Below are 25,258 nucleotides of genomic sequence, written 5' to 3' on the forward strand. Positions count from 1 at the left end.
GAGCCTGGATGCAAGGTAAGAGAACCTGCAGCCTCCCTGCCTTTTCAATTTGATGGTCGAAGTGGTGAGTAAATGAAGATGGGCTGATTGAAGATTGCGCCTAGGGTCATGCTTAGTGATCAAGTTGCTAAGACATTTTGGGGTGTTACAGTACCACGCTTTGAAGACTAAGCAGCCCGTTTTAAAAGCAGCACGTTGCGCTATAGGCAACCAATGTAGTTTTAACAACAGGGGCCGAGCCGATTGCCATCTCGGCTGTTTGTGAATAAGTCACGCCGCCTGATTCTGAACCATGTGTAGGCGGTTGAGCAGAACCTGAGGTAAACCAGTATAAAGGGAGTTAGAGAAGTCAAGGCGTGAGAGCTCCAACGCTATCCCTACCTGGACAAGGGCTGAGTGGGACAGCAGATGGGCAATCTTCCTAATTTGACGTAATTGGAAGAGACTGTTAGAGACCAAAGTACCCACGTGACCTCCGAGTGAGAGCTCAGTGTCGATGATCACCCCTAAGCTTTTCACTGAGAGTAAAGGGGTGGGGGGAGAGCCTAATTCGCTCGGCCAGAAGTGAGGTCCCCAGCATGCCGAGCTTTTACCAGGTAGCACCAATTCCGTCTTTCCCGGGTTGAGTTTCAGCTGATTAAGATCCATCCAACGCTGGATGTGAAGCATCGTGGATTGAAATTCAGCAGTGGCATTGGGGGAGACCAGGGGGTAGACAAGCTGGAGGTCATCAGTATAATTAAAGACGGTTATTCTCCTGGCTTTAAGTGAATGGATCAATGGCCTGATATAAAGATTGAACAACAATGGAGAGAGGGACTAACCCTGCGGGACCCCACAAGAAGTGGTCGGATTGGGGACAGTGAAAGCACCAAGGCGTACTGCTTGGGTTCTGCCTATGAGATTGGACTTTATCCACATAGAGGCAGGGCCAAGGATGCCTGCTTGTTTGACACAGTGCAACAGAATGTTATGGTCGACCGCGTTGAACGCCGCTGACAGGTCCAGTAGCACAAGTGCCTGAGGGACCCCCATGTCAGCGTTCTCTCTCAGTGTGTCCATAACTGCCAAGATCACTGACTCCTTCGAGAGAGCTGACCGAATACCGGCTTGATTAGGCTCAAGGTAGTCTGACTTTTCGTTGAAATTAGAAAGGCACCTAGCCACGTGGGCCTCCAAAATTTTTGCCAGAAAGGGGAGGAGGGAAATAGGGCGGTAGTTGGAAGAGTTCGAGGGATCTGCCCCTGGTTTCTTTAAAAGAGGAACTAACGTGGCGTTTTTGAAGACACTAGGTACTTCGCCCTTGCTGAGGGATTCATTGAGAAAAGGGAGGATACTGTGTGGTAGGGCCGAAAAGGTATCCCTTGGGACAGTGGGAGGGCAACAGTCCTTGGGGGAGCCCTACTTGTCACGGGACATAAGCTCCGATAGTGTGTTAGGGCATATGGATGTGAAATGGTTCATAGTAGATAAGTTACTGGAAATGTCATCTAGAGATTTCCACAAAGAAATTGTTCAAGGTGTTGCACAACTCTTGAGTGGGGGCCTGACTGGATGAGATTCTACCATCACTGCTAAGGTAATTTACAATCCTAAAAATGTCCCTGGGTTTGTTATGTGCAGTGAGTATAATTGTGTTAGGAGGTCTAATAAAATGTTTATAAAATGGACAGGCATTTATTTGCAGGTTAACTAAAGTTAAGTGGTGCAAGACACCACAGTATTTACTTCATTTAACCTGCAAATAAATGGTTGCACTTTTAGCCTTTTTTCTGAATATTAGCACTCAGCAAGTGAACAGCAGATCACGCTATTGTTAACCAGGGGGGCCACATGTGAAGGTCAAGAGGGCAGCAAGCGGCGCCCGGGAGGTACTTTGAGTATCACTGTCTTAGTAGATATGGTGCTCTTCAGCTCTTTCCATGCACACAATGCATCACAGATACTTGCCGTGCTGCACTGCGTTGCTTGAATTCTTAGTAAATCTGCGCTTGGGGCCTCATTTATGAGGTTTTGATGGAGGGCAGCACCACAAGGATCTTGCTGCACTGCCCTAGGTCACAACAAAAGGGCAGGAATGTGCGGTATCTATATGATACGGTCCATTCCTGTCCTTTTCCCCAGCATATGTGCAAGGGTGCCAGCGTGGGGGTGATTGATTTTGTGCCGGAAGGGCTACCTTACTGCACAAAATGAATCACAAAAGGCAATTTCCTTTTTCTGTGGGTGCTGCAGAATGCAGCACCCATAGAAAAAGGAAAGTACGAGGGGAAATAAAAACATTTCTCCTCATTACGCCTCCCTAATGCCACCCCATGGCATTAGGTTCTGACGTATTCCCAGGTTTACGATTTCTCGTAAATCTGGGAATGTGTCAGGATCCATGGGTGTTGCGCTGGGACACCCACAGCAAACACCCATGGAACGCCCCTTTCACGCAGTATTCTGCTTTTATAAGTCCATGAAAAGCTACATAAAGGGGCTTTATGTGGCCTTATAAATAGGCTGTGGCATATTGCACCACTGCAACGTCTAAAAAGTGATGTACCGGCGGCTCAAACGTGCTGGTAGGGCCTCATAAATAAGGCCCTTAGTGTGTTGATGGGTTGAATCAGAGATATTAATGATGGGCTATGGAATCTGATCCAAAGGCATATTAACCTTCTATGTTATTTATGATTTGATTATCTTTTATTATACATTTTCAACATGATCTAAGGCATTCTCCTGATGAAGGTACTGTTTTACTCTTGAAATGCATCAAGAAGATTTATAAATTACTGGAAAGTATTCATGAGAGAGACAATTGATTTAAAATATTTTAATTTGTAACATTTATTTGTATGATCATCGAATAACCTTATTAAACAAACAAAATGTGCCTATCTTGCGAGTTGGTGGATACTTTGATTGTTTAATTGCAATCTTCAAAACGTTACCTCATGTGGCAGCCTGGAAATGTGGTACACAGTAAATTGATGCTTTGTATTGTATTTTTGATATGGGTTATGACGATTAGCTGGATCATGGTGTCACAACATGTCTTTATGTTAAAACATGCAGTACAGTGAAAACTCACCAAAGAAAACTTTGTCCACCACAAACCACTCAGAGGCAGCTGTATATTTCTTTTTTTTATTTATAAGGGAGGGGGAGAAGGACCACGGAGTGAACATTGAAAAGTACTTGAAAAGCACAGAAATTCACCGACTTTATCTTCGACATCAAAAATAAACCACTCCAAACAGAACAAAGACACATGTTTGCACATATTTTTCAGTAATGAAAACGCAGTCAACAAGACTTAGTAAAACTTAGCAAGGGGGCGGACGGACAACAGACATGCCAATGGAGGGTTAACACTCTTTTCTTAAAAATAATTCCACCTTTCCATAAGTAGTCTTGGAAACCCCTGACAGCAGTGTGTGTGTATTTAAATAACAGTCAGTATAAGCCATTAAAAACAGTCATTTCCCCCATTAAAACAGTCATTTATCCCATAAAGCATATCCCTCAGCAGAGAGACCACCGTCCAACATACGAAACACTTTGCATATATTTTCGCAGAACCTTTTTTAAAGTGTTAAGCTCGACTAGCTGCACGATAAACCTTGGCTGTGACTGAATGGGGAAACATCAGGCACGCTGTTGGCTCGTATACTGTTCGGTATCCATCGCCAGGCTAGCCGACAGCTTCGGGCTGTGGAGTCCAAGTGCAATGTATGGGCTCTCCTTGGGCTACCAGACCCGACATGTCTCTACTGGGTGCATCTCTGTGCCCTTCTTGCAGTGGAATGCTTCAGAGAAGGCCTCAAAGTTCTGTAAGGAGCCCATGACCCTGCAACAGAAAGACAGAAATACATTCATGAAGTGTTAGCAAGGATCTTTTTGCGACCAAAGATGTGCTATAGGAAAGGCCAGGTGGTAGAGGGACTTTGAAGCAACCTTTCAGATTCTAAATTAAATAAACACAGCGACAAGCTGCTACCTCACAACTGGAAACCCTTAGGAGTAGTGGGCGAGGGAGGAATTTGGAATGGGTAGGTGAGGAGTTAATTCGTGGACACATTCAAATAGAAAGAAGGGTTGTGAGTAAATTGATTTGTTTCCAACTGGATTGGTGGGGACAGAACAACTTTAAAATGTATTTCCCAGTCATAAGCCAGGGTTGTAAAGCACAGGCCCAGAATGGCTAGATCCAGGACAAATTTGTATAGTTTCATATAAGGTACATTTGTATGTATCTAAATTGAACTCCAAATCAAGCATGCATTTGGAGGCTATGTCCACTCTAACGTTATAAAGCAGACAGGAAGAAAAACATGAGATGAACCTATGGTATGTCCTGATTCTAAAAAGTGTTATTTCTTTAATCCTTTGTTACTAGCTGACTTTTCTTCTTTGCGCCTTTAAGCTGGAGCGCAGGGCGCAAACAATGAAAGTGCACCCTATTATGACGAATGCGCTGCCCTCAGGGCAGCCGTGAACTCATGCTGCCCTAGGGCAGCGTATTTAGTGAAATACGGAGTGGCTGCTTAATAGTCTCTCTATGTTTCTCTGTGCAGGAGTCAGCCCAAGTGCGGGGCATATCATCAAGGCCATGCGATAATTATCGCTCAGCGATCTTAACACAAGGATAATTATCACTTGCCAACTCTGAATTTTATCGCGGAGATAGCGTGCTATCAGCAATGCTGATCTCCAAAGCGATAAAATTCAGAGCACAAGCTGCCAATTGTGCGATTATCGCTGGAAATACAGCGATAATCGCACAAGGTTTGGCGAAAGCTTGCTGATAGAGCAAGGCATACTTAGCCATGATATCCACCTTACATAGGATATCATGGCTAAGTCAGTTTTGAAGCAGGCGTAAGGAAAGTAGCTATAACAGAGGTTATCGCTACTTTGCTTGTCACTCTGCAGGTTAGCGTGCCCATTAATAATTGGAGAAATGTCGCTTAGCGACATTTCTCCAGTTATGTCAGGGCAGGAACGCCCACTTTGCATCTCATTAGAGATGCAAGGATGGGCGTTGGGGGAAAGGTCGATAATGAAAGGATTCACGCGATAGCGTGACCTTGCTGATAAAGCGTTAAAATTATTGCTGCTTTCCGTCCAAAAACAGACACTAAAGCAGCAATAATTTTATATCCGGGGCTTGATGATATGCCCCTGCATTTTGAAGAGGAATAAGAGATTCACCTGCAGGCAGGTGCAGTGAGTGACTGCACCTGCCTGCAGACAATTGTCAGGGTGTCTTTCACCCCATGAGATGGTTGTCCTAAGGAGGCACACTGACAGTGCGGCCACCTTAGCCTCTGCACCCTCATCTGTAATACGTCCCTGGAGCACATACAAAGGGATTCCCTCATGTGTATGGCGCCACACCCCCACGCAAATGAGGGAACGCCCTCTCCAAATAGCATTGGTGATACATATCAACCAGTGCTGTCACATCACAGAAGGTGCCGTACAAGCATCTGCAGTCCTTTCTGTAATACCCAAGTGCCGCAAGGGCGCACAACTCTTGCACCCCTGGGGCACTTTCTGTAAAATGGCTTCCGAATTCCATGGCTGGAAAATGCACAAAGGGTAGAAAACACAGATGTAGACAGAGAGCACCAGAATGGAAGCATGGCTTACTACTAGTCATTAGGAAAGTCCAGCACTCTGAAATCCCCAAGAATATCTCTGTGATTCAGTGCTATAGATATAATCTGAAACCAATTCTGCACCCTCATTATTACTTATAGATCCAGGAATCAGTTTTGAATCCTAAGAAGGCATTGTATTAAGCTAGCACACATATTTATCAATGTCTTGCTATTTACCTGTATTTCAAAGGACTGTGGACATCTGTTTTGATGGACTGACTGGCGTATTCTGGTCTATAGGAACCACACCAAACCTAGAAAGGAAAATTAAATAATGTTAATTTAGATTTAGCTCATTCCATTTCCTACTACACTTCATAAGTTATATGGCATATAAAGGAAAGGGCAGAAGAGCAGGGCGTGGGACAGTATACCACTTGTCATCACAGATGTTGTAATTGACCACTGCATCACCTAGTGATGGAGCAATGTTAGCTCCATGCTATGGAACTAGCCTCACCAACCTTCTTCCATGGGAGACACAATCTAGGATTCTACCATAAGAGAAAAGACAAATAACACAATCATCCACAATTTGAACGACAAAAATATCTATTTTGACCATTCAGGAACTTTGAGGTTTTACCATTTCCCCAACAAACACTATACATGTGACTGAAAATAGTAAGATGCTGTGTTTTTACTGCGTAGGTACATTACTGTTTTTCAAAATGATAAATCTTATAAGAACAACTCATTAGGCATGACAAAACATTTTCTACCTGAGCAAAGTTGAGGAAGAAGAGCTGCTTGTGTGTAAGATTAAGTCCAGGCAGCTTGGGCTCCTTCCCCTCACGTTCCACCCATTTCAGGTAGGCCTAAAAAAAGAAACAAGTTTGAGGAAACAGTTATGCTTGACATGTTTTTCCACTCTAAGCCATTATCTATTCTGTCCCTGCCCCACAACCAGAAGCGCTGGAAGTAGGGGTGCACCGGGTGATGCAGCACCTTCAATATACTTATATCGCGCCAGGATACTCAAGAGTAGTCGTGCGCGTTATAAATCACCATATAACATAACATACTTGATGTTGTTCAGATGGAGAATTAAGAAAAAGCTTTAGAGTATTTACTGTGGACTGAAGTACAAACTTTCAGTGACAAAGTGCTGCTAATTAGTATAGCCTCTCATATAATTATTTTGAGAGATGTGTCTACTGTTCCTTTCTCAGACTAAAAATGCTGGGTATTTAATAAGCAACACTCTTGTTGATGTAACAGTGAACGTATTCAAGAGGTTTTCTAATACATATGCAAATATAGACACGTACTTGCTCTACAAAGTAAAGAATAAATATCTCAAAATGTATATAAGCGGCGTGACACAATGTCATGGCAAGTATGCTATGGCCCACATGGAAGCAAGGAACATGGGCCCCATTTGCCGTGCTTTGTTAATGAAACACTGTCACAACTGGAGTGGAGATTGATCCTCACTCCCATCGGCACTGGTGCCACTGCACCTATAACACTTTTGGTGAATACATTCCTGGAACGGAAAGTAGAACAGAGGGACTCAAGTCAATTGACATTGATGGTCAGCACTCCCACTTTGAAAATGGTTCCAGTACCACTGCCCACAGCACAGTTACATTAATACAAATAGGATTAACTTCCACTCCCATTTATTCCCCCTTAATGAAGTGGAGTTGTATCATTTTGTGCCAATATGTGTGGTTATTCTAGTTTGGAATCTGATCCTCCTATGCAGCATTTCAGCCCTTGGGCACAAGCAGTTCACCCATTGAGAACATTTAGTAAAACGTTTTGGTAAACGAGTACCAACCAGTCTAAGATTGCATAATTGGGTATTCCCTTCCTAGTAGTCTGTGGCCCCTCATGAATATCTTCATGTATGATATTCCACTTTTAGGTCAGGCCTAGGCAGCGCATGCTTTGCTCTGCGAGGCATGCTGTAATCTAGACTGTGGCTTGAAGCTCCTCCCATGTTTTCCATTTGTTCCTGTTCGTGCCCTTCATAAATGCATTCTTTTGGTTGGTCAGCATGCTTAATTAGTCCAGCCTTTTTGTGTTTCAAACCCTCCCAGGAGACTGCCCCGTTACACATGGCCTTACGACATTTTTTTATATAGGTTCCGTTGTGCACACTGTTTTTTTCATATTTGCCTCAACTTGTGTATCAGTACAGCGCCCACTTCGCAGACGCTGTGCTTCATCTTTAAATTGGCATTTGCATTGCTGGTTTAATTATCATTTTACTTTGAAGGCCATGCACATTTTAACGATGTGCCCACTTTCATTTTCACCATTGTGTCTTCTTTCCTGCTCAAGGCAGCCTGCTTGCCCTGTGCCGCCTCTCCCTTCATCCGCCCTCACCGTCCCTCCAAGATCGACACAGGATTTTGAGCCTACGCAGAGACTCAAATTCCCGGGTTGGCATCTCTGGCTGCAATCACTTTGCAGCATGTTTGATGCCGTTTCATTGCTGTTTGTTAAATGTTGCCAGATGGAGTAATTTATAAGCACAAATTCTGATCCGGTCACATTGCGTGCTGTCCCTGACCACCCCCTCACCATTTTCATTTTCACCATTGTGTCCTGTTTCCTGCTTCCCTTTGCTGTCTCTCCCTACCCCTTCACCCCGCCCCCATCACCACTTTGAGATCGCTTCTTGTATTTGAAGTGATTTGACCAAAATCACAGGATGTTAAGGCGACACCAAGACTCGAACTCCTGTGTCGGCAGCTCTGACTGCATGTCCTACACAGCATGTTTGATGCCATTCATTGCTGTTTTTTAAATATTGCCAAATGAAGTCATTTATAAGCACAAATGCTGATCCAGTTACAATGCGTGCTGTCCCTGACCACCCCTCACCATTTTCATTTTCACCATTGCGTCTTGTTTCCTGCTTGCCCTTTGCTGTGTCACCCTACCCCTTCACCCAGCCCCCACCACCCCTCCGAGATTGCTGCTTGTATTTGAAGAGATTTGCTCAAAATCCCAGGACACTGCTTGCTCATCAGCGACTCAGCACCCTGAAAGCTATGGGGCCGCACAATACGCTGCATTACTAAATCCTTATATTGTCCCAAAGGTGAGACCTATTGCATTGCAAATGCTTGTTTAGCTCCTAATTTATTTGATAACTTCAAGATCATACAACTAGAGGTGTTTTACAGTATTCTGTGAGTTGCAGTACATTGTGCAAGCTCCATCATGTCTCTTCATAAGGGCATACCAAGGTTGCCAAGAGAAGTAATGTAGATTTGGAAAATGGACTCTTCCACCACGCTACCCTCTCCTTGGGCCTCATTTATGAAAAGTGACGCATCGCTGCGTGAAAACAGCGATGCGTCGCTTTTCACTGCGCCCTCCTTGCGAGACCAATGATGCGTCATATTTACAGTATGACGCATCATGGCGCAAGGAGTTACAGATACGTCAGTATTTCTGACGTATCTGTATGGTGCAAAAATGACGCATTGCTGGAGTGTGTCACAAAAGTGACGCAACTCCAGCAATGTGTCCTTTCACATGGGGCAAGCCCCATGTGAAAGGGCCTGCGTCAGTCTTATGCCTGCTGTGAGGCAGGCGTAAGAAATCGACGCATTTGTGTCCTAGAAGTGGCACAGTGAAATCTTATAGATTTCACTGCGTCACTTCTATGACCCTTTCTTGCATCAAAACTCCCCCCTTGCATACATTATACCTCGCGCAGGTATAATGTGGCGCAGGGGTTTACAAAGTGACGCATCTACCTAGATGCGTCACTTTGTAAATATGGCGCAACAAGGCGCATTTTGTACGCCACTGGTGCGTCACAAAATGTGACGCACCGGCGGCGTAAAAGAGACGCACAGCCTCATAAATGAAGCCCCTAGTGAGTGCAAACTGTGAAAGTGCACACCGTGGAAACCCAATCTCCCCCTGAGTGTACTCTGTATTTATCCCCAAATAAAAGCAGTCTTTCAGGCATAGATTTTGCAGTCCATTGTGCACGGTCAGTCAATATATAATGGTCACCATCATGACTCCCACACAAGGGTGTATCAAGGTTGCCAAGAGCCCTAATACAAAAAAAAATGGACCCTGTCTCCAGCGAGCACAAACTGAGCAAGCCTAATCTCACCCCGAGATTATACACTCTAATTAGCCTCAAATAACAGCAGTCTTTCAACCACAAAGCCAGTTTGTCTTTTTCCTCAAGTGTTCTCAACAGCTTTTGTTTCAAAGTTAACATATACAGCTCAAATGCTCATGCACTAATATTGTAAACCTATGGTCATCCTCACAGGCCCAAGTTTAAGCTTCGCATTTACCACAGACATATGCTATTGATCGCCACTTCAGGCTCAGAACAGTCACTGCATGCCAGGTTTGACATATGCATGCCAGGAATCTGACAAAACCTCTGAGTTGTCACCTGTGGAGATGAACCATACATACAACGCAAGATTAGAATGTTTTTCTCATATCTTTCCTTACAAGGGTACCATTGAGTGAAACTTCATAATAATTAAATTACTGAACAACGTGAAGCAATTGATTGGCAACACATGTTGTACATCAACCGCTCATCATCATCACCCCAGAAGAATCCACTAGCACCTTGAAGTTCATTCATCCCAATGGATCCCTGCCCCCACCACACCTACTCCAGAGGACTGCAACCCATCAGCGCCATGCTCACACCCATTGTGAATTTCTCCCCCTCTCCCATGACTTTCCCGAATGCTTGGAAACACACTGTTCTACCCTTGTTGAAGAAACCCTCTGCTGACCCTTTAATGCTCTATAACTATAGACCATTCCGGGCTAAGGTCTTAGAGAAAATCATCAACAGACACCTCACCGAATACCTCAATGACTATCAACTCCTCAACAATACTCAGGGAGTTATTATGATGTTGGGCAAAATCACTTAATACCGACACTGACTTGGTCATGGGAACGACCGACACCCGGTCAGCGGTCCCGACCGCCTCATTAGGATTCGACTGAAAACTGTTTGTTCGCATTTCTATATTTCCCTATGGGAGCATGCAGTGCAGCGTAAACTGGCCATAATGCATGCTCCCATAGTGAAATGGGAAGTGCTGTTCATCCCTGCACCACGTGGCAGTCACCTCAAGGTACCTGCCACAAGATGAAGGGATCAACAGGGGGGCACCATAGGTGCCCCTCGGCCTCCAACCAGAGGTCGTGCACCAAAAGAGGCCCTATTGTGGGCCCCCAAACACACTTTCTGACATGGTTTCCGTGTCAGACAGACCAACATGAGAAACCATGTCGGAAAACGTGATCATACTCTCAAGGGCAGAACCAACAGTAATACAGTGAAAACACTACAAATAAACATCATAACCAGTTTTAGAAAAATAACTAATATCTATCTGTGCACACAAGACCAAAAAAATAAAAGACCAACATATAGTAATCAAAAATAGGCACTTTGCAAGTATGACGTAAAAATGCAGTACTTTGAAGTCAGTTGCTCCGTACGGTGCTACTGAACAACAGAATCCAACAGTTTCGGCCGACCACGTCAGTGTGGACCGGAGATAGTGTCTGCAGACCCGTAAACAGTACCTTTGATGCCAGCCGACCACGTCGATGCGTGCCGGTCATGGTGACTTTTGCGGTTGCGGTGTGAAGCGTAGCGGTGCGGTGTGATGTGCCCTCAAGTCGTGGTGTAGGCAACGACTCAGTGATGGTCATCCATCCGTGTCGGTGAGACCAGGGCTGTGGTGTAGAGTGAGGCAGTGCTTGTGGCGGTGCTGACAGGTCATGGTGAAAGCGACAGTGCCAGTTGATAGGAGCTGGCATCAGTCGGATCAGACTGCGGTGTGGGACAGGGCGGTGCATCATGTAAATTACGAGCGGTGCCACCAAACCAAAGTGCAGTTAGGGAGCGACATCGTCGGAGAGACCAGGGCGGCAGAGGGAAGCAAAGCGGTGCTGAGTGTGGTGCCCACAGGTCGGGTGCGAGCAGCGGCTCGGGATCAGCAGCAGTCGTCTTCGTCGGTGAGACCAGGGTTGAGATGCGAATTCCGGCGGTGCTCTCTGTGGTGCCTTCAGGACGCGGAGTCGGCATCAGGGTTGGTGACAATGTCCGCTGCTTTCTCCCTCTTTGGCAACAGAAACCGCGGTTCCAGAGGTGGTACCCAGAGGTAGGTGAAGTCTATGCTGTCCCTGGGACTTCATGAACAGGAGGCAAGCTCTATTTCAACCTCTTGGAGATACTCAGCAACACGTAAAGAAAGTTTGGTTGAGTACTGTCACTGCCCAAGGCAGATGCAGCAACTACAGGCCAACCCAGCAAAGCAACAACACAGCAAAGGGCAGTACTCTTCCTGGCAGTTCTTCTAGCTCTTCTTATTGGTTGGTTTCTTGATCCAAGCAAGTTCCTTGAAGTCTTTCATCTCCCCGAGACTTCCAACAGAAGGCAAGCTCTACTGCAAGCCTTTGGAGAAAACTCTAACAGCAGGGAGATGAAAGTACAATCCAGTCCTTATTCTGCCCAAGACAGAAGCAGAAAGCAGCAGGCCAACACAGCAGAGCATGCAGCAAAGTGGCAGATCCTCCTGACAGCGTTTCCAGCTCTTCTTCCTGGCTGGTTTTTAGTTCAGCAGTAATCTAAAGTTCTGGGGTCTGGGCCCCAATATTTATACTCAGTTTCTCTTTGTTCTTTTGGGCAGAGAGGGTCTGTGCTCAGCCCAAACCAGTTCTGTCCTCTCTGGTCCAGCTTCCTGGCAGGAGATGGAGACAGCATTGTGCAAGAGAGACAGGGCCTATTCAGGTGCAAGGGAAATCTCCACTCACCACTCTAAATACAGACCAGGCATATTTGGGTGCTAGTGAAACTCCTCCCACTACTCTGAATGCAGTCAGGTCAAATCAGCCCAGCCTTGACACATTCAGGAAAGGCAGGACACAACTTGACCCCCCCCCCCCCAGTGGCTGACTACAGTGAATACACACCCCAGTCCCTGCCACTCCAAAGCCAGACAGTCAATTGCACAACCCAGCAGAGGCACACGGGATAGCAAAGCAAGAAAATACCCACTTTCTAAAAGTGGGATTTCCAAACACACAACATAAAAATCATCTTTACCAAAACATACATTCTGATTTCAGGCAAACTAAACTCTATTTCTCTATCTCATTCTAATGGGGAGTTCTACTTGTGAGAGGTTACAAAGTACCTCCCATTCTATCCTAAGGGACAGATAGCCTTTCAATAGTGAAAAGCGAAATACACAGCATTTCACTATCAGGACATGTCACACACACCAGAACATGCCCTACCTTTCACATACACTGCACCCTGCCCAGAGGGGGACCTTGGGCCTACCTCAGATGTAAGTAAAGGGAATGTTAGGGCCTGGCAAGTGGGGACACTTGCCAAGTCGAGATGGCTATAAAAACTGCATGCAGACACTGCAGTGGAAGGTCTGAGTTATCTTTACAGGGCTACTTCTGTGGGTGGCACAATCAGTACTGCATGCCCACTAATAGCATTTGATTTACAGGCCCTGGCACTCTCAGTGCACGCTACTAGGGACTTACCAGTAAATCAAACATGCTAATAATGGAAACACCAATCCATAGCAAAAAGCAAAATGTCTAGGGGTAAACCTGCTGAAAAAGCCAAGTCTAACAACCATCTACATGGCCGCCCTTGTAGCCATCGTCAGAACCCACGGATTCAACATCGTCTCCTATGTCAATGACACCCAGCTGTTCCTCTCCCTCACCAACGAGCCCACAACCACCAGAATCAACTTTCACAGCAGATGAAGGCCACATGGAGGAAAGACAGCTGCCTCAAGCTCAACTCAGACAAGACCGAAGTACTCATCCTGGGACCTATCCCCACCCCCTCAGACTGGGATGGCTCCTGGTAGCCTGCCGCACTAGGAACCCCTCACATCCGTATGGATCATGCACACAACCTCGGCATCATACTGGACGTCTCGCTCACAATGAACCTACAAATCAACGCAGTAACCTCATCCTGCTTCCTCACACTCCGCCTGATTCAAAAGACATTCAGATGGATCCTGACAGAATCCAGAAAGACGTCACCCATGCACACATCTCCGGCAGACTTGACTACGGCAACGTACTGTATGCCGGTGTCACCCAGAATCAGCTCAGGAAACTTCAGAATGTCCAAAACGCCACAGCCAGACTGATCCTCAGCATCCCCCACTGCAGCCACATAACACAACACCTCCAACAACTCCACTAGCTCCCAATCAAAAAGAGAATCACCTTTAAGCTCCTCATACATGCCTACAAAGCTCTCCACTAAGCAGCACCAGAATATCTGAACCACTGCATCGCATTCCACACACCTGCCGCACAACTCTGCTCTGCCCAACTTGCTCTGGCCTTGATCCCTGGATCCACAAGACCAGAACCGGAGGGAGATCCTTCTCCTACCTCACCACCAAGAACTGGAACTCCCTGCCCCTTCACCTCAGGCAATCCAAGTCATTGACCCCTCAAGACCTGGCTCTTCAACTGGATCTCCACACCCAGATGGATCAGCCCCACCCTTCCCCCTTAGCGCCGTGAGTCCCTCACGGGTGAGTAGCAGTGCTATACAAAATCCTTATCGATTGATTGATTGATTGATTCTGTGAGATATAACAGGGATTATTAGTGCAACGCAAAGGTTCTTATTAGGGCAGTTTGCCCCAAACTTTTTTTTAAAAACATAAAATCACCAGAAAAATTCTAATGAATAAAACACTCAAATACTCACCCCAAAAATTGTTCTTTTTTTACGATGCACTATAATATTAAAACCTGTGCACAGCAGGGGTTATGAAAATAGTGCATCATAAAAACACTAGAGACTTCAACAAAAAACATAGTTGAAAACTAAGAGCCCAATTTAGAGTTTGACGGACAAGGTACTCCGTTCCAAATGTGGCACAATACCCTGCCTGCCAATCCCTCAGTTCACCTGCCTAATTTAGAGATGATTAGACCTTAAGTATTCTATTGTTTGAGACTCTGTAAGCTTGATCAACCTCTGACAGCAGAGCAGAGTAGGGACTGATAGTGGAAGAACATTAGATCACACGCTCCCTTTAGGGTGGATGATTTAATTTCTATTATTTTCTGTCCAGGAAAAGCCAGGAGGAGAGAGAAAGACAATACAAATAATGACCTCCACACTCTGAAATAAAACTTCCAGGGCGAGGAGGTTATTCGTTTTTTCTGCTTTTACAAAACCAAAAAATAAAAGAATTTGAACAGACGGTAGTCCATGAGGATGGCAGAGGTAAAAGTCTTCAGCATCTCTACGTTTGAAGGATAGTAGTCTATCACAATGGAGGAGGTAAAGATTTCTGTCATCCTGATGGTCAAGGTACCATTCATAAAACTAATAGTCAAGCCTGCATCCAGGCCCTGCACCCAACCATCTGGGATTGTCCAGTCCTTGCTGCACATGGCCTTTGGCCGGAGACTGCATGGGTTTGCCAAAGGACCTGGCCTGCAGCCTGGTCTTGGACCTTACCCGTTACGAACTGCATTTTTAAAAATAATTTCAGAACCACGGTACCCCTAACAAAATCAGCAATTTCTTTTCATTTGAATAGCCAGGCGGTCGTCACTATAGATATGTTTTATTATTTATGGTCATATTCACCTAAGTCCCATACTGAGCTTTGCTTTTGACCATGCACAGTAGGGAATTGAGCACAGAGCCTGGCCTATGGCCAGGCCCTACAGCCAAACCCCAGCGAGTGGCTAAACCCAGCCATGCATGGCCTGTGGCCAGGCTCTGTGCCCAGCCACCAATGGGCAGCCAGTGCTCCGTTGCTGGCCAACCACCAATGGTTGCACAAGCTTCCGTGGACACCAATTCCACATTTTCAATTTGTACATTTTTTTTCATGGCCCTGTGGTACTTCTGCACATGTGGCACTCCAAGGTACTGATTGACAGTGCAAGCTTCACTTTTTAATGCTCACATGACCCACAGTACACATGGTACTTCTATTGGACCTCGTGGGAGTCCATCGGGACCACACAGGGGCCTTGCTTGGTCCCAAAGGAATATCACTGTACCAGTGTTATGGATTTCTTTTAACATTTTGGGTTCAGTGGGGGTCTTTCTGGGTCCCAACAGAAGGACCAGGGGTCAAGCTCCTCCTTCCCTGCCCCATTCTGTCTTATTTTTTTTACATTCTGGGGCATGGTGACTGAGTCCCTGAGTCCTGAAATAGCTGCTGCAACATTTCTGTTGATCTTGCAGCCAGCCAATAGGATTGTTCAGAACTGGTACTGGTGATATGGGCCTGTGATGGCTGATGGGAGAAAAGCCCTCTCAACCAATCAGTTCTCTGCATTTTTTAAATGTTTGCTACCACAGGAGTACAGCAGTAGTCCTGCTGGAATGACTGTCCAGATAGCACTATATTTTGAACATGACTTTATCAAAAAAGGGTTGAACAGATTATTACCAAAGCACAAAAAAACATGTTATCTGAGTAAAGATCTAGTATTCTGCCGAACTTGGTGTAATTCTGATCAGCCGTTTTTTTGTATATCTTTCCAAAATCCTAAGGGGAATTGGATTAAAAAAACCTGTTTTAGGATACCCTCTTTTCCTCAGCCCTCATTTGATGGATAAACCCCACAATTTTCCTGGAACGACCTGATGTGGATGAACTGTTTTTGGGAAAGTTTCATAAAGATTTGTCAAACAGCACCAAAGATATTGTCAAAACAAAATAAGCTGTTTCTATGGAAACTTTGACTTAACTTTGATTACACAGTGGTGATCACCACTGTGTGCTTAGTAAAAAAATAATAAAATTAAATAAAACATATATATATATATATATATATTACCTACTGGCGGTCGCCAGTAGGTATATATAGTTAGGATTTTTTCTCTATGGGATTTTTGAAAATTCTATGTCTAATAACTTTGGCGTTTGTGGACAGAATTGGCTGAAATTTTCAGGAAAATGGCACATTTTGTTTCTGAGCAGCCCTTGAAAATTTGGGGGGGGTTCGTCAAGGGGGGGCCGAGAAAAAAGGGGGGTCCCAAAACGTGTTTTTAACATTGAGTTTTCCATAGGGCGGTTGGCCTCACTTTTAGCCCGAACGGCTGAATGGATTTGCACGAAACTTGGCAAAATTGTAGGGACTGGTAGCCCGATGTGCCTTTTGTAGGTCTCAATATATGTGCTACAGTGGATTTTGAGAAATTAACGTTTAAAAAAAGATATATATCTGTAACAGCGGACCGGGCAGCGCTCCAGTACGCGTACTTTTCGCGCAACGGAGCTTTGTGAAGCGAAGCTGATTGGTTCTCCGGCGTCTGTAAACATTCCAAACAGTCCGTAGCGGCCGCCATCTTGTCTCTCGGTAGGATCGAGAGAGAAGAGGAGGCCAAAGCGAAGGGGCAAATGACCATAAGGGGGCATAGTAGATCCTCGCTGACCCCCTAGGTTTGATGTGGAGGTTTTAAAAGGGCCCCGCGGGGCAAAAAAAAATAATAATAATAATAATCGAACGGCTGAATGGATTTGCACGAAACTTGGTAAAATATTAGGGACTGGTAGCCCGATGTGCCTTTGCTAGGTCTCAATATATGTGCTCCAGTGGATTTTGAGAAATTAACGTTCAAAAAAAGATATATATCTGTAACAGCGCTCCGCTTCGTGTACTTTTCGCGTTACGGAGGTTTGCGAAGCTGATTGGTTCTTCGGCGTCTGTAAACATTCCAAACAGTCCGTAGCGGCCGCCATCTTGTCTCTCGGTAGGATCGAGAGACAAGAGGAGGCCAAAGCGAAGGGGCAAATGACCATAAGGGGGCATAGTAGATCGTCCCTGACCCCCTAGGTTTGATGTGGAGGCTTTGAAAGGGTCTCGCAGGGCAAAAAAAAAATATACAGTTTTTTTAGTTTTTTTGCGTGGAGTGCGCCCGGTTCGCGAACCGGGAAGCGTTCTGGGGAGCGTACTTTCTTGAAAATTAGTGAAAAAAGTTAGAGTAAAATAATAATTGTGAGTGATCAGATGTAGGGTAGCTCTGAGAAGTACATTTAGGTACTTATAAGTAGGTACCAATGCACAGTCTTAAATTCAGAGTGAAAATTCTGTTGCCCTCATCTGAGAAGTGAACTCCATCTCCTCTGTAGATATCTTGCATGTAGTAACGCAAGTTATTGTTGTACAGGGAGCCCATTCCATGGTCTCTCATGTAAGCTGAAACAGATTTGTTTACATGCTTCCTCGATTTCTCAATTTGTGGACAAAATTGGTTCGACCACCTCCATTTTTGTCTTTGGCATATATTTGAATATACCAAGGCAGTCTGAGGAAAAAGTGCCATCAATTGCTCAAAGGTGTCCTTTAAAAGCATTTCCAGACCTACCCCAGTCAAAGTGCCCAAATCATTACCTCCACAGTGCACAATTAACAGGTCAGGTTTTGGCAAATGCATAAAGGTTTTCACCAATGGTATCAATTGGTGACATTTTAATCCTCTGTGGCCAAACCACTTAATTTCCACATCTTGTAAATTGAGGTTAGGTAAATTCCTGTTTTCAGCGTACCTTTGAGCCCAATAGATATAACTATGTCCAACAATCCAGACAGAAAACATGGCGAGAGAAGGTTCTCCTGCAATCAGATGAAGTGTGGCAATGAAATGGCAGTTGAAAAAATGAGAGTGTAAAATGAAAAAAACTGAGGAGTTTCTGTGTTAATGAAGCAGTAAGAGTGATTGGTGGATTTTGATTGCTGAAAACAGAAAGTTAGTGTGCATGGATGAGTTCGTTGAAAGATGTATTTTGAGTGGCGAAGAAAAAATCATTAAATGAAAGAATGCTCTGGATATGCAGGTGCACTGAGAGTTCAGAGTTCAATTGCAACATTGTTGTGTGAACTTGGAAACACCAGAGGTCTTGCAAGAGGTGGTTGCTATGCAGAAAAAGCAGAGAGGGGGCAGGGTTTTGCTTTGAAAAAAAGTGAGGGAAGAGTTTTGATTGGTGTGACATGAGAGATATGTGTGAGGAATTACAGCATTTCTGTGCTTTTGATAGCTGCAGACTCTGGAGTGCATACCTTTTGCTCTGCTGAAGACAAATTGGTGTGTTTCTGAGACTGTTTTGAAACTCAAAGTATGAATATATAAAAAAAAAGAAAATCGTTTTTGAGGTAAAGGAATGTTTTCAAAATTTATGTGCGCCATATGCCCCCAAATTTCTTTTTCGGGGGTGCAGCAGGGTGTTCTTGAGTCACCCCTGCACCCTCGGAAAAATTCGGAATTTGCGATGAGGTAATTGCTAATCGCAAATTGCACCTTCATTCCTATGGGCCTCCTGCTGCATGGAAATGAATGGGTAATTTGTAATTAGCAAATAGGTCATCGCAAACTAGGAATGGTAAAGAATCGCTATTTATTCCTTAAAGTTCGCTATTTAGGAAATGCAAAAAACTTTGATGATACATATGGCGGTTCATCTCTAACAAGATAAGAAGCATAGGGATAGATTTATGATGACTGGCGCATCACCAGGGATGTGTTAGTCATTCTGTGCCGCTGTTCCGTCACCTATGGTGTGCTGCATTTACAATGCGGCGCATCATGGGGCAAAAACAGCACAGATGCGTGACGTATCTGTGCCGTAAAGGTGGCGCATTGCTGGAGTTGTATCGCAAGTGTGATGAAGCTCCAGCAAGGCTCAGGGGTGCCCCTGTCGCAGGGTTTCTGTTCTCACACAGAACTGTGGACAGAGGATTGGAACCTCGGCGAATTAGGGTGTCCCAAAACTCACCTTAGTAATCAAAACCCCTTAGCAAGCTAGGTACAGTGTCACATTGGATATAACAAACTCTCAATGTTTAGACAATCCAGAATATGAACTTATAGTACCTCAGGATACGTGGAACTCATGAACAGTCGGTCGTTATATATTTCTTAGAAACCAGAACATGGAGTTAAGAAGAACACATGTGTATTTGAAATGTTTATTTACTAATGCCGTCTTCTCAGGCGTAGTATCTTAGATAATACAAGTACACATATTATCAGTAGCAAAATTACCAGCATAGTTACTAGTACATAAAAAGCGAATGGTGACAGTATGTTAACATGCTGTAAATGAATAAGAGTTAGCAACACTTATAAGCAGCCGCGGGCCGTGGAGGGAGTTACGGTGGGGCAGGGAGGCGGGGAGGGGGAGGGGCAGGGTGGAGAGGGCTCCACCCTGCCCCTCCCCCTCCCCGCCTCCCTGCCCCACCGTAACTCCCTCCACGGCCCGCGGCTGCTTATATCTCACCCTCCCTAATACACATATTATATTATTTGCTAAGAAGGTCTCTTTGTGTTGGTTTAGGGCGTGCCCATACTTTAGTGTCTTAGATTTGAAGGAATCACATCAGCATACACCAGCTCTCTCTTCATGTGAACCGCATCAACTGTTGTGTATGTGTGTTCGGCAAAGCAATATAAAACCCGCCTCATGCCCAGAATTGGCAGAAGTTGCACTTATGTTATGAGTATGAAGTCGTGGAGATCAGACCTCATAACAATTCTGTATCGTGTTGTTCTTGAAACTTCAGCACTCGCTGTACAGATATAGTTTAACAAGCAAAGCAGATAGTAGAGCAAGAACATATTATTCTCATGTAAACCACGATGAACTACTAGGTTGAAAGCTAAAGCAACAACTAAGTGTCGTGTGCAGAAGTTGCAAAAAAGGAAAAATGGCGTTTAAACCGGTAATGAGCCCATGCTAACTTAACACTGCCTAAAGTTCACAAACACCCGACAACACCACCATTTCGGCCAATTGTCAGTACGTGCGATTCTATTCATGAACCCGTTGGGCTTTACATTGATAAACACCTTCAACCAAGTGTAAAAACCATGTCAACATACATTCGAGATACGACTGACTTTTTGAAAAAACTTCATGAAATTGATATTCCCATTGACCAACCTATCATTCTGACCACCATTGATGTCAGCTCTTTATATACGTCCATCCCTCACAATCTGGGCCTTGAAGCACTAGAGAGTGCTCTTTTGCAAACTAAGAAACCGATTCAACTACAGATCTTCATCCTTGAACTTATGCAATTCAGCCTACATCATAGTTACTTCAAATCCCCCAATAACCACTACTATTTACAATTGTCTGGAGTGGCCATGGGCAACTGCGCTGCTCCAGCATATGCTAATCTGTTTATGTACGACTTTGAAAAACAACACATTCTAAAAGACAAAGATTGGGAACCATTCTTGTGTTCATACCATCGTTACATCGATGATATATTCCTGACTTGGAAGGGCACTGAGACACAGTTGAATACTGCCATAGCCTCCTTGAATGGTATCAATGACCGACTACAATTTACTCACACATACAGTAGAACTGAAATATCTTTCCTTGATGTCTCCATAAAGTTGATTGACAATCAGTTTGTCACATCTATTTACACCAAAGAAACTGATCGGAATAACTATTTACACTATCGTAGTTTTCACCAACCAAGTCTGAAGCGTCATTTACCTTATTCCCAACTATTACGAGCTAAAAGAATATCCTCTACAGAAGAACTGTACTCACAAGACAGTGATAAAATCATTTCTAAATTCCACCAACGGGGATATCCCGTTCAACTAACTAGAAATGCAGAAGAAAGAGCGATGGTGTTGGAGAGAAATGAACTGTTACAACCAAAAAATGTCAATCTTGCGGAAGAGAATCGCTCCGTTTTTGTTTCCAAATTTTCTACTCAATCTAAAAAAATCAAGGATGTAATTCGTAAACACTGGCCCATGCTAACTTTGGAGAAAGACTTCAACAATATATTTGAGAAACCACCTATTTTTGCCTACCAACGCTCCAAAAATCTACAATCCCTTTTAAAACAACCAATTGTGCAAAGTGTGACAACTTTCAAAGGCACCTTTCCATGCCACAATTGTGGTCATTGTAACAGTATTATACCTGGAAATGTGTTATGTCATCCAACGAAAGGTACTCCAATTCACCTCCGGGTGAATGCAACCTGTGACTCCACAAACGTAATCTACATGATCAAATGCCCATGTGGCCTCCCGTACGTGGGTAAAACAGAACGGAAAATGAAAACTAGACTCAATGAACATCGCAGTAGTATCCGCACTAAAAACATCAAGTCTTGTATTGGAGCACATTTTGTATCTCAATCACACAACCCCAGCCAAATTCGCTATTTAATTTTGGAGAATGTTCAGAAAGTTGCTTACAGAGACAATAGTAAATATTTACTACAGCGCGAGTTACACTGGATTTACTATTTACAATCCCTCCAGCCTAAGGGGCTTAACGATAGAATTGAACTCAGTTGTCATCTTTGAACTGAATGATATTTTGAGAAGTGTTCCCCTATAATCATTTGATATATGATCTCTCTTGACACTGTGTCCTATACTACACCAGTGATTGAACCTATATTTGTTATTAAGTTTATGCTTTCTGCTTAATGATGTTTACTTTTTAATGTTTTGTTTCGTATTACTATGGTGTATTTTAATAATTTTCACGTTTCCTCTTTTTCTTCTACTTTAATTGTTTCACTTTTTTGTGCCATCCTATATTTTCTCTTATGTTTTCCTCGTATTTCTTTAGACTAGTCTGGTGTCCTTTGCTTTGTATTCACGCGTCTTTGTTTACTTTGTGAGGCTATCACGTCCTTTAGTCCGTTTTTTATTTTCTATGTTCTTCCTCTTATGGGGCCTTGTGCGCAGACTCCGCGTCTTCCGGGTTATGATCCGGAGCTACAGTCGTGGTTCTCGGTACACGCTATCTTTCTTTGGTGATGGGTAAGTGCTGAAACTTTATTGTGCTTTTTACTTGCGGTTTTCACGTCACTTTTGATTACATTATTCACCGGGTCTTGTATATGATACTTGTGGACTTATAATTTTCTTGGTGTTTGCATGACGTACTCTCTATTCTTCCCCTACACTGGGTGCGTTTCTTAATTGACTCCACATTGCTTCAAAAATAATTTTTTGGGGACATTAGACGTATGCACACGTTTTCACATGCTTTTCTGCACCATCATGTCTCTTTAAACCGGCCATCGTCACTTTTGGTTTTGAATTGGTTTCCACATTCCCTTAAGTCGATTGTGATATATTTCTATGTTTCCTGACCAGCGACCATCTACAAGGTTTTTCCTTTCCTTCTTCTTTCAGAATTATATCCCCCTGAAGAAGTGCTAGTGTAGCACGAAATGCATTGGGGTTTCCATTTTACCTATGGATTATATGTTACCTATTGACATGGATATATCTCTTTATTGATATGGAACCTACATATGAGGAAATATGTGTTCATGAATATGAATTTTGAACTGTTCGGATGAATAAACCATTCATGAAACTTTGAAAAATTCCACGTTTTCTATTGGTTACCTATAATTACGCACAATTTTGTGCCTCCAGAGTGCTCAGAACAGTTCTTGCATGTGTAAGACTTTCCTCTGTTTGTTAAGATAATAGAAGTGCCATCTCATGAGAGCAGATTGCAAGTTTATATGTGGACGGTCCGCAAGGTAAAGCATTAAAAACTAGGAAAATTTAATGCTAAAGAAAAATAAAACAGCCAAGTACTTTATCGAGTCTTAAGCCAATAGGCAAGCTAAATAATAAAAACTTGACAAATAAGTCAATGAATTGTCAATGAAATGCTAGTACTCAGCATATCAAACATGAAAAAGGTCTATGACATAACTGTGTATGCAAAATAAGCTGCAACAGCCTCCAATAGGAAGTCACCGTCTTCATCCGAAAAGAGTTCAGCCATCCAATTTAAAAGCGGAAAAGAACATACGTGCTCTCCCAGCACCGGATCCTCTATCACCATCAGAGGACAGCTCTGTGGGTTTTCAAGAAAGCTCTGTTCCAAGAAAGACTGTGTTGCCGCCAGTAAATTCCAGGGACCAATTAGTCCATGCATCAATGCCACAGCCATAATCCTTTCGCCAGGACAAACCAACTCGTGAGTAATGATAGGAGTCATCAGCTGATTAAAGTCGACGTCAGGAGAAACCGGTCCGCAGAGACACAAATCAATGGCCCAATCGAAATCACAGGTCAGGCAGTGAAATACAGGCTGGACACAGGTGAAGTAGGAGAATCGAAAAGATAATCCATATGCCGTGCTTAATATCGCCAACGGCATTGTGCCATAATATTCTAGCATGCGATTGCGGAACAGTGTCAGCAGCTGCAGGGCGGGAGCTTGCACAGGAGGGACATCCATATTTAAAAATGTAAAAAAGCACAAGAGCGTCCGCTGGTAATGCAAGTAAAAATGGGAATCCACGAAGCAGAGTGGAAAAAATAGAATGAAAGAAAGCAGGGATGACTCCAAAGATTTTCTCAAATGAAGTCACGAGACCACTGGTAACAACTTTAAAAAAGTGCGCCAGGGCCTTTGTGGAGGACGCGTTAAAGATAGTCCGAACCATCTTGCTGAAATGGAAAGGCAAATCTGTATTGAAAAGGGTCTGCACCTCTGTACGGGTGTTCGCTATGTGAAGCACGAAAGTTTCACGGGCCGAACTCAAGGCCACCTCTCTCTGAGACAAAAGAGCTCTTATTCTTGCCATGCCGTTGAAATCTGCTCCCAAGGTTGGTATTTGTGGCGAGATTGAAAACTCCCTATGTTCATGTGTGGGAGGAAATAGAACATTTCTGCAGCAAATAACCCGTTCACTTACTGTTACGATAAAAGGAATACTTTTAATTAACCCAGAACAATCTTCATTATTGAGCATCAAATAACTACCATTTTCCAACAACTTGAACGTGGGGATGATAGCAGGAACTGGCGTGCCTTGCAACACGCAAGCCATATTTGGTCGGTGTTTGTTGCATGAACCGTGTAACTGTATGTGCCTACACATTAGTGAATGATGTGGCGTCTCAGTGCATTCCTCTCCATTCAGATAAACTTCTTGATCATCTTTGAAACATCTGTATGTGTATGGAAGCGACCAGACCTCATGAAGAAAAGCACTACCTAAAGGTTCATAACGACCTATTGGTATATATTTCATACAATTTGAAAACTTATATAAAGCAAAAGGCAGCGTTATTAAACCGTGGATAAGGCACGTTGCCAAAAAACCCGCAATCCTCTGCTGATGATGTCACTGAGCATGTCATGAATGATGTAATATGTGACATCATCAGCAGTGGATTACGGGTAATAGTATCTCTAGTTTACTCCCTTATAGCTGTCTTTCTTTTAACATAAGTGTCTGTTTCCTTCCCTTATACTTACTGTTCTTTTTTTTAAAAAAATTTTTTGGTTCACTTCCGGTTCGCGTACCGGCGAGCGAACTGGGAAGCGAACTACGAGAAATAGAGGTTGGCACAGTTCCAAATATTGTACCAATTTTTTAATAACGGGGAGGTAGTTCTGAAAAGAACTTTTTTTTTATTGTTTTTGTTGTTTTATATTTTTTTTATTATTTTTCTGAACATTTTTTTACTTTTTTTGAATTTTTCTGAACAGTTTTATATTTTTTTGGGTTTTTCTTGGAGGGGGCAATGAAAACGATTCATTGTAAAGGGCTCAACAGGAGCAACAAAACAAAAA

General features: G+C 43.7%; 1 protein-coding gene across 2 annotated transcripts in view; it reads right to left on the minus strand.

Moving 5' to 3' along the window:
- Positions 1 to 3,119: 3,119 nt before the first annotated feature.
- MMEL1 (membrane metalloendopeptidase like 1) overlaps positions 3,120 to 25,258 on the minus strand; it is a 963,690-nt gene continuing 941,551 nt past the window's right edge. Inside the window, exons 21-23 of one of the 2 annotated variants that reach the window (XM_078640928.1) lie at positions 6,377 to 6,472; positions 5,832 to 5,908; positions 3,120 to 3,838 (exon numbers count right to left, since the gene is read on the minus strand). In XM_078640928.1, coding sequence (XP_078497054.1) covers positions 3,739 to 3,838; positions 5,832 to 5,908; positions 6,377 to 6,472 — 273 coding nt within the window. In that variant the 3' untranslated portion in view covers positions 3,120 to 3,738. The remainder of the gene's footprint in view (positions 3,839 to 5,831; positions 5,909 to 6,376; positions 6,473 to 25,258) is intronic. The other variant, XM_078640929.1, reaches the window with a different exon arrangement.

Source organism: Lissotriton helveticus, chromosome 5_1 (assembly GCF_964261635.1).
Source record: "Lissotriton helveticus chromosome 5_1, aLisHel1.1, whole genome shotgun sequence".
Lineage (NCBI taxonomy): Eukaryota > Metazoa > Chordata > Amphibia > Caudata > Salamandridae > Lissotriton > Lissotriton helveticus.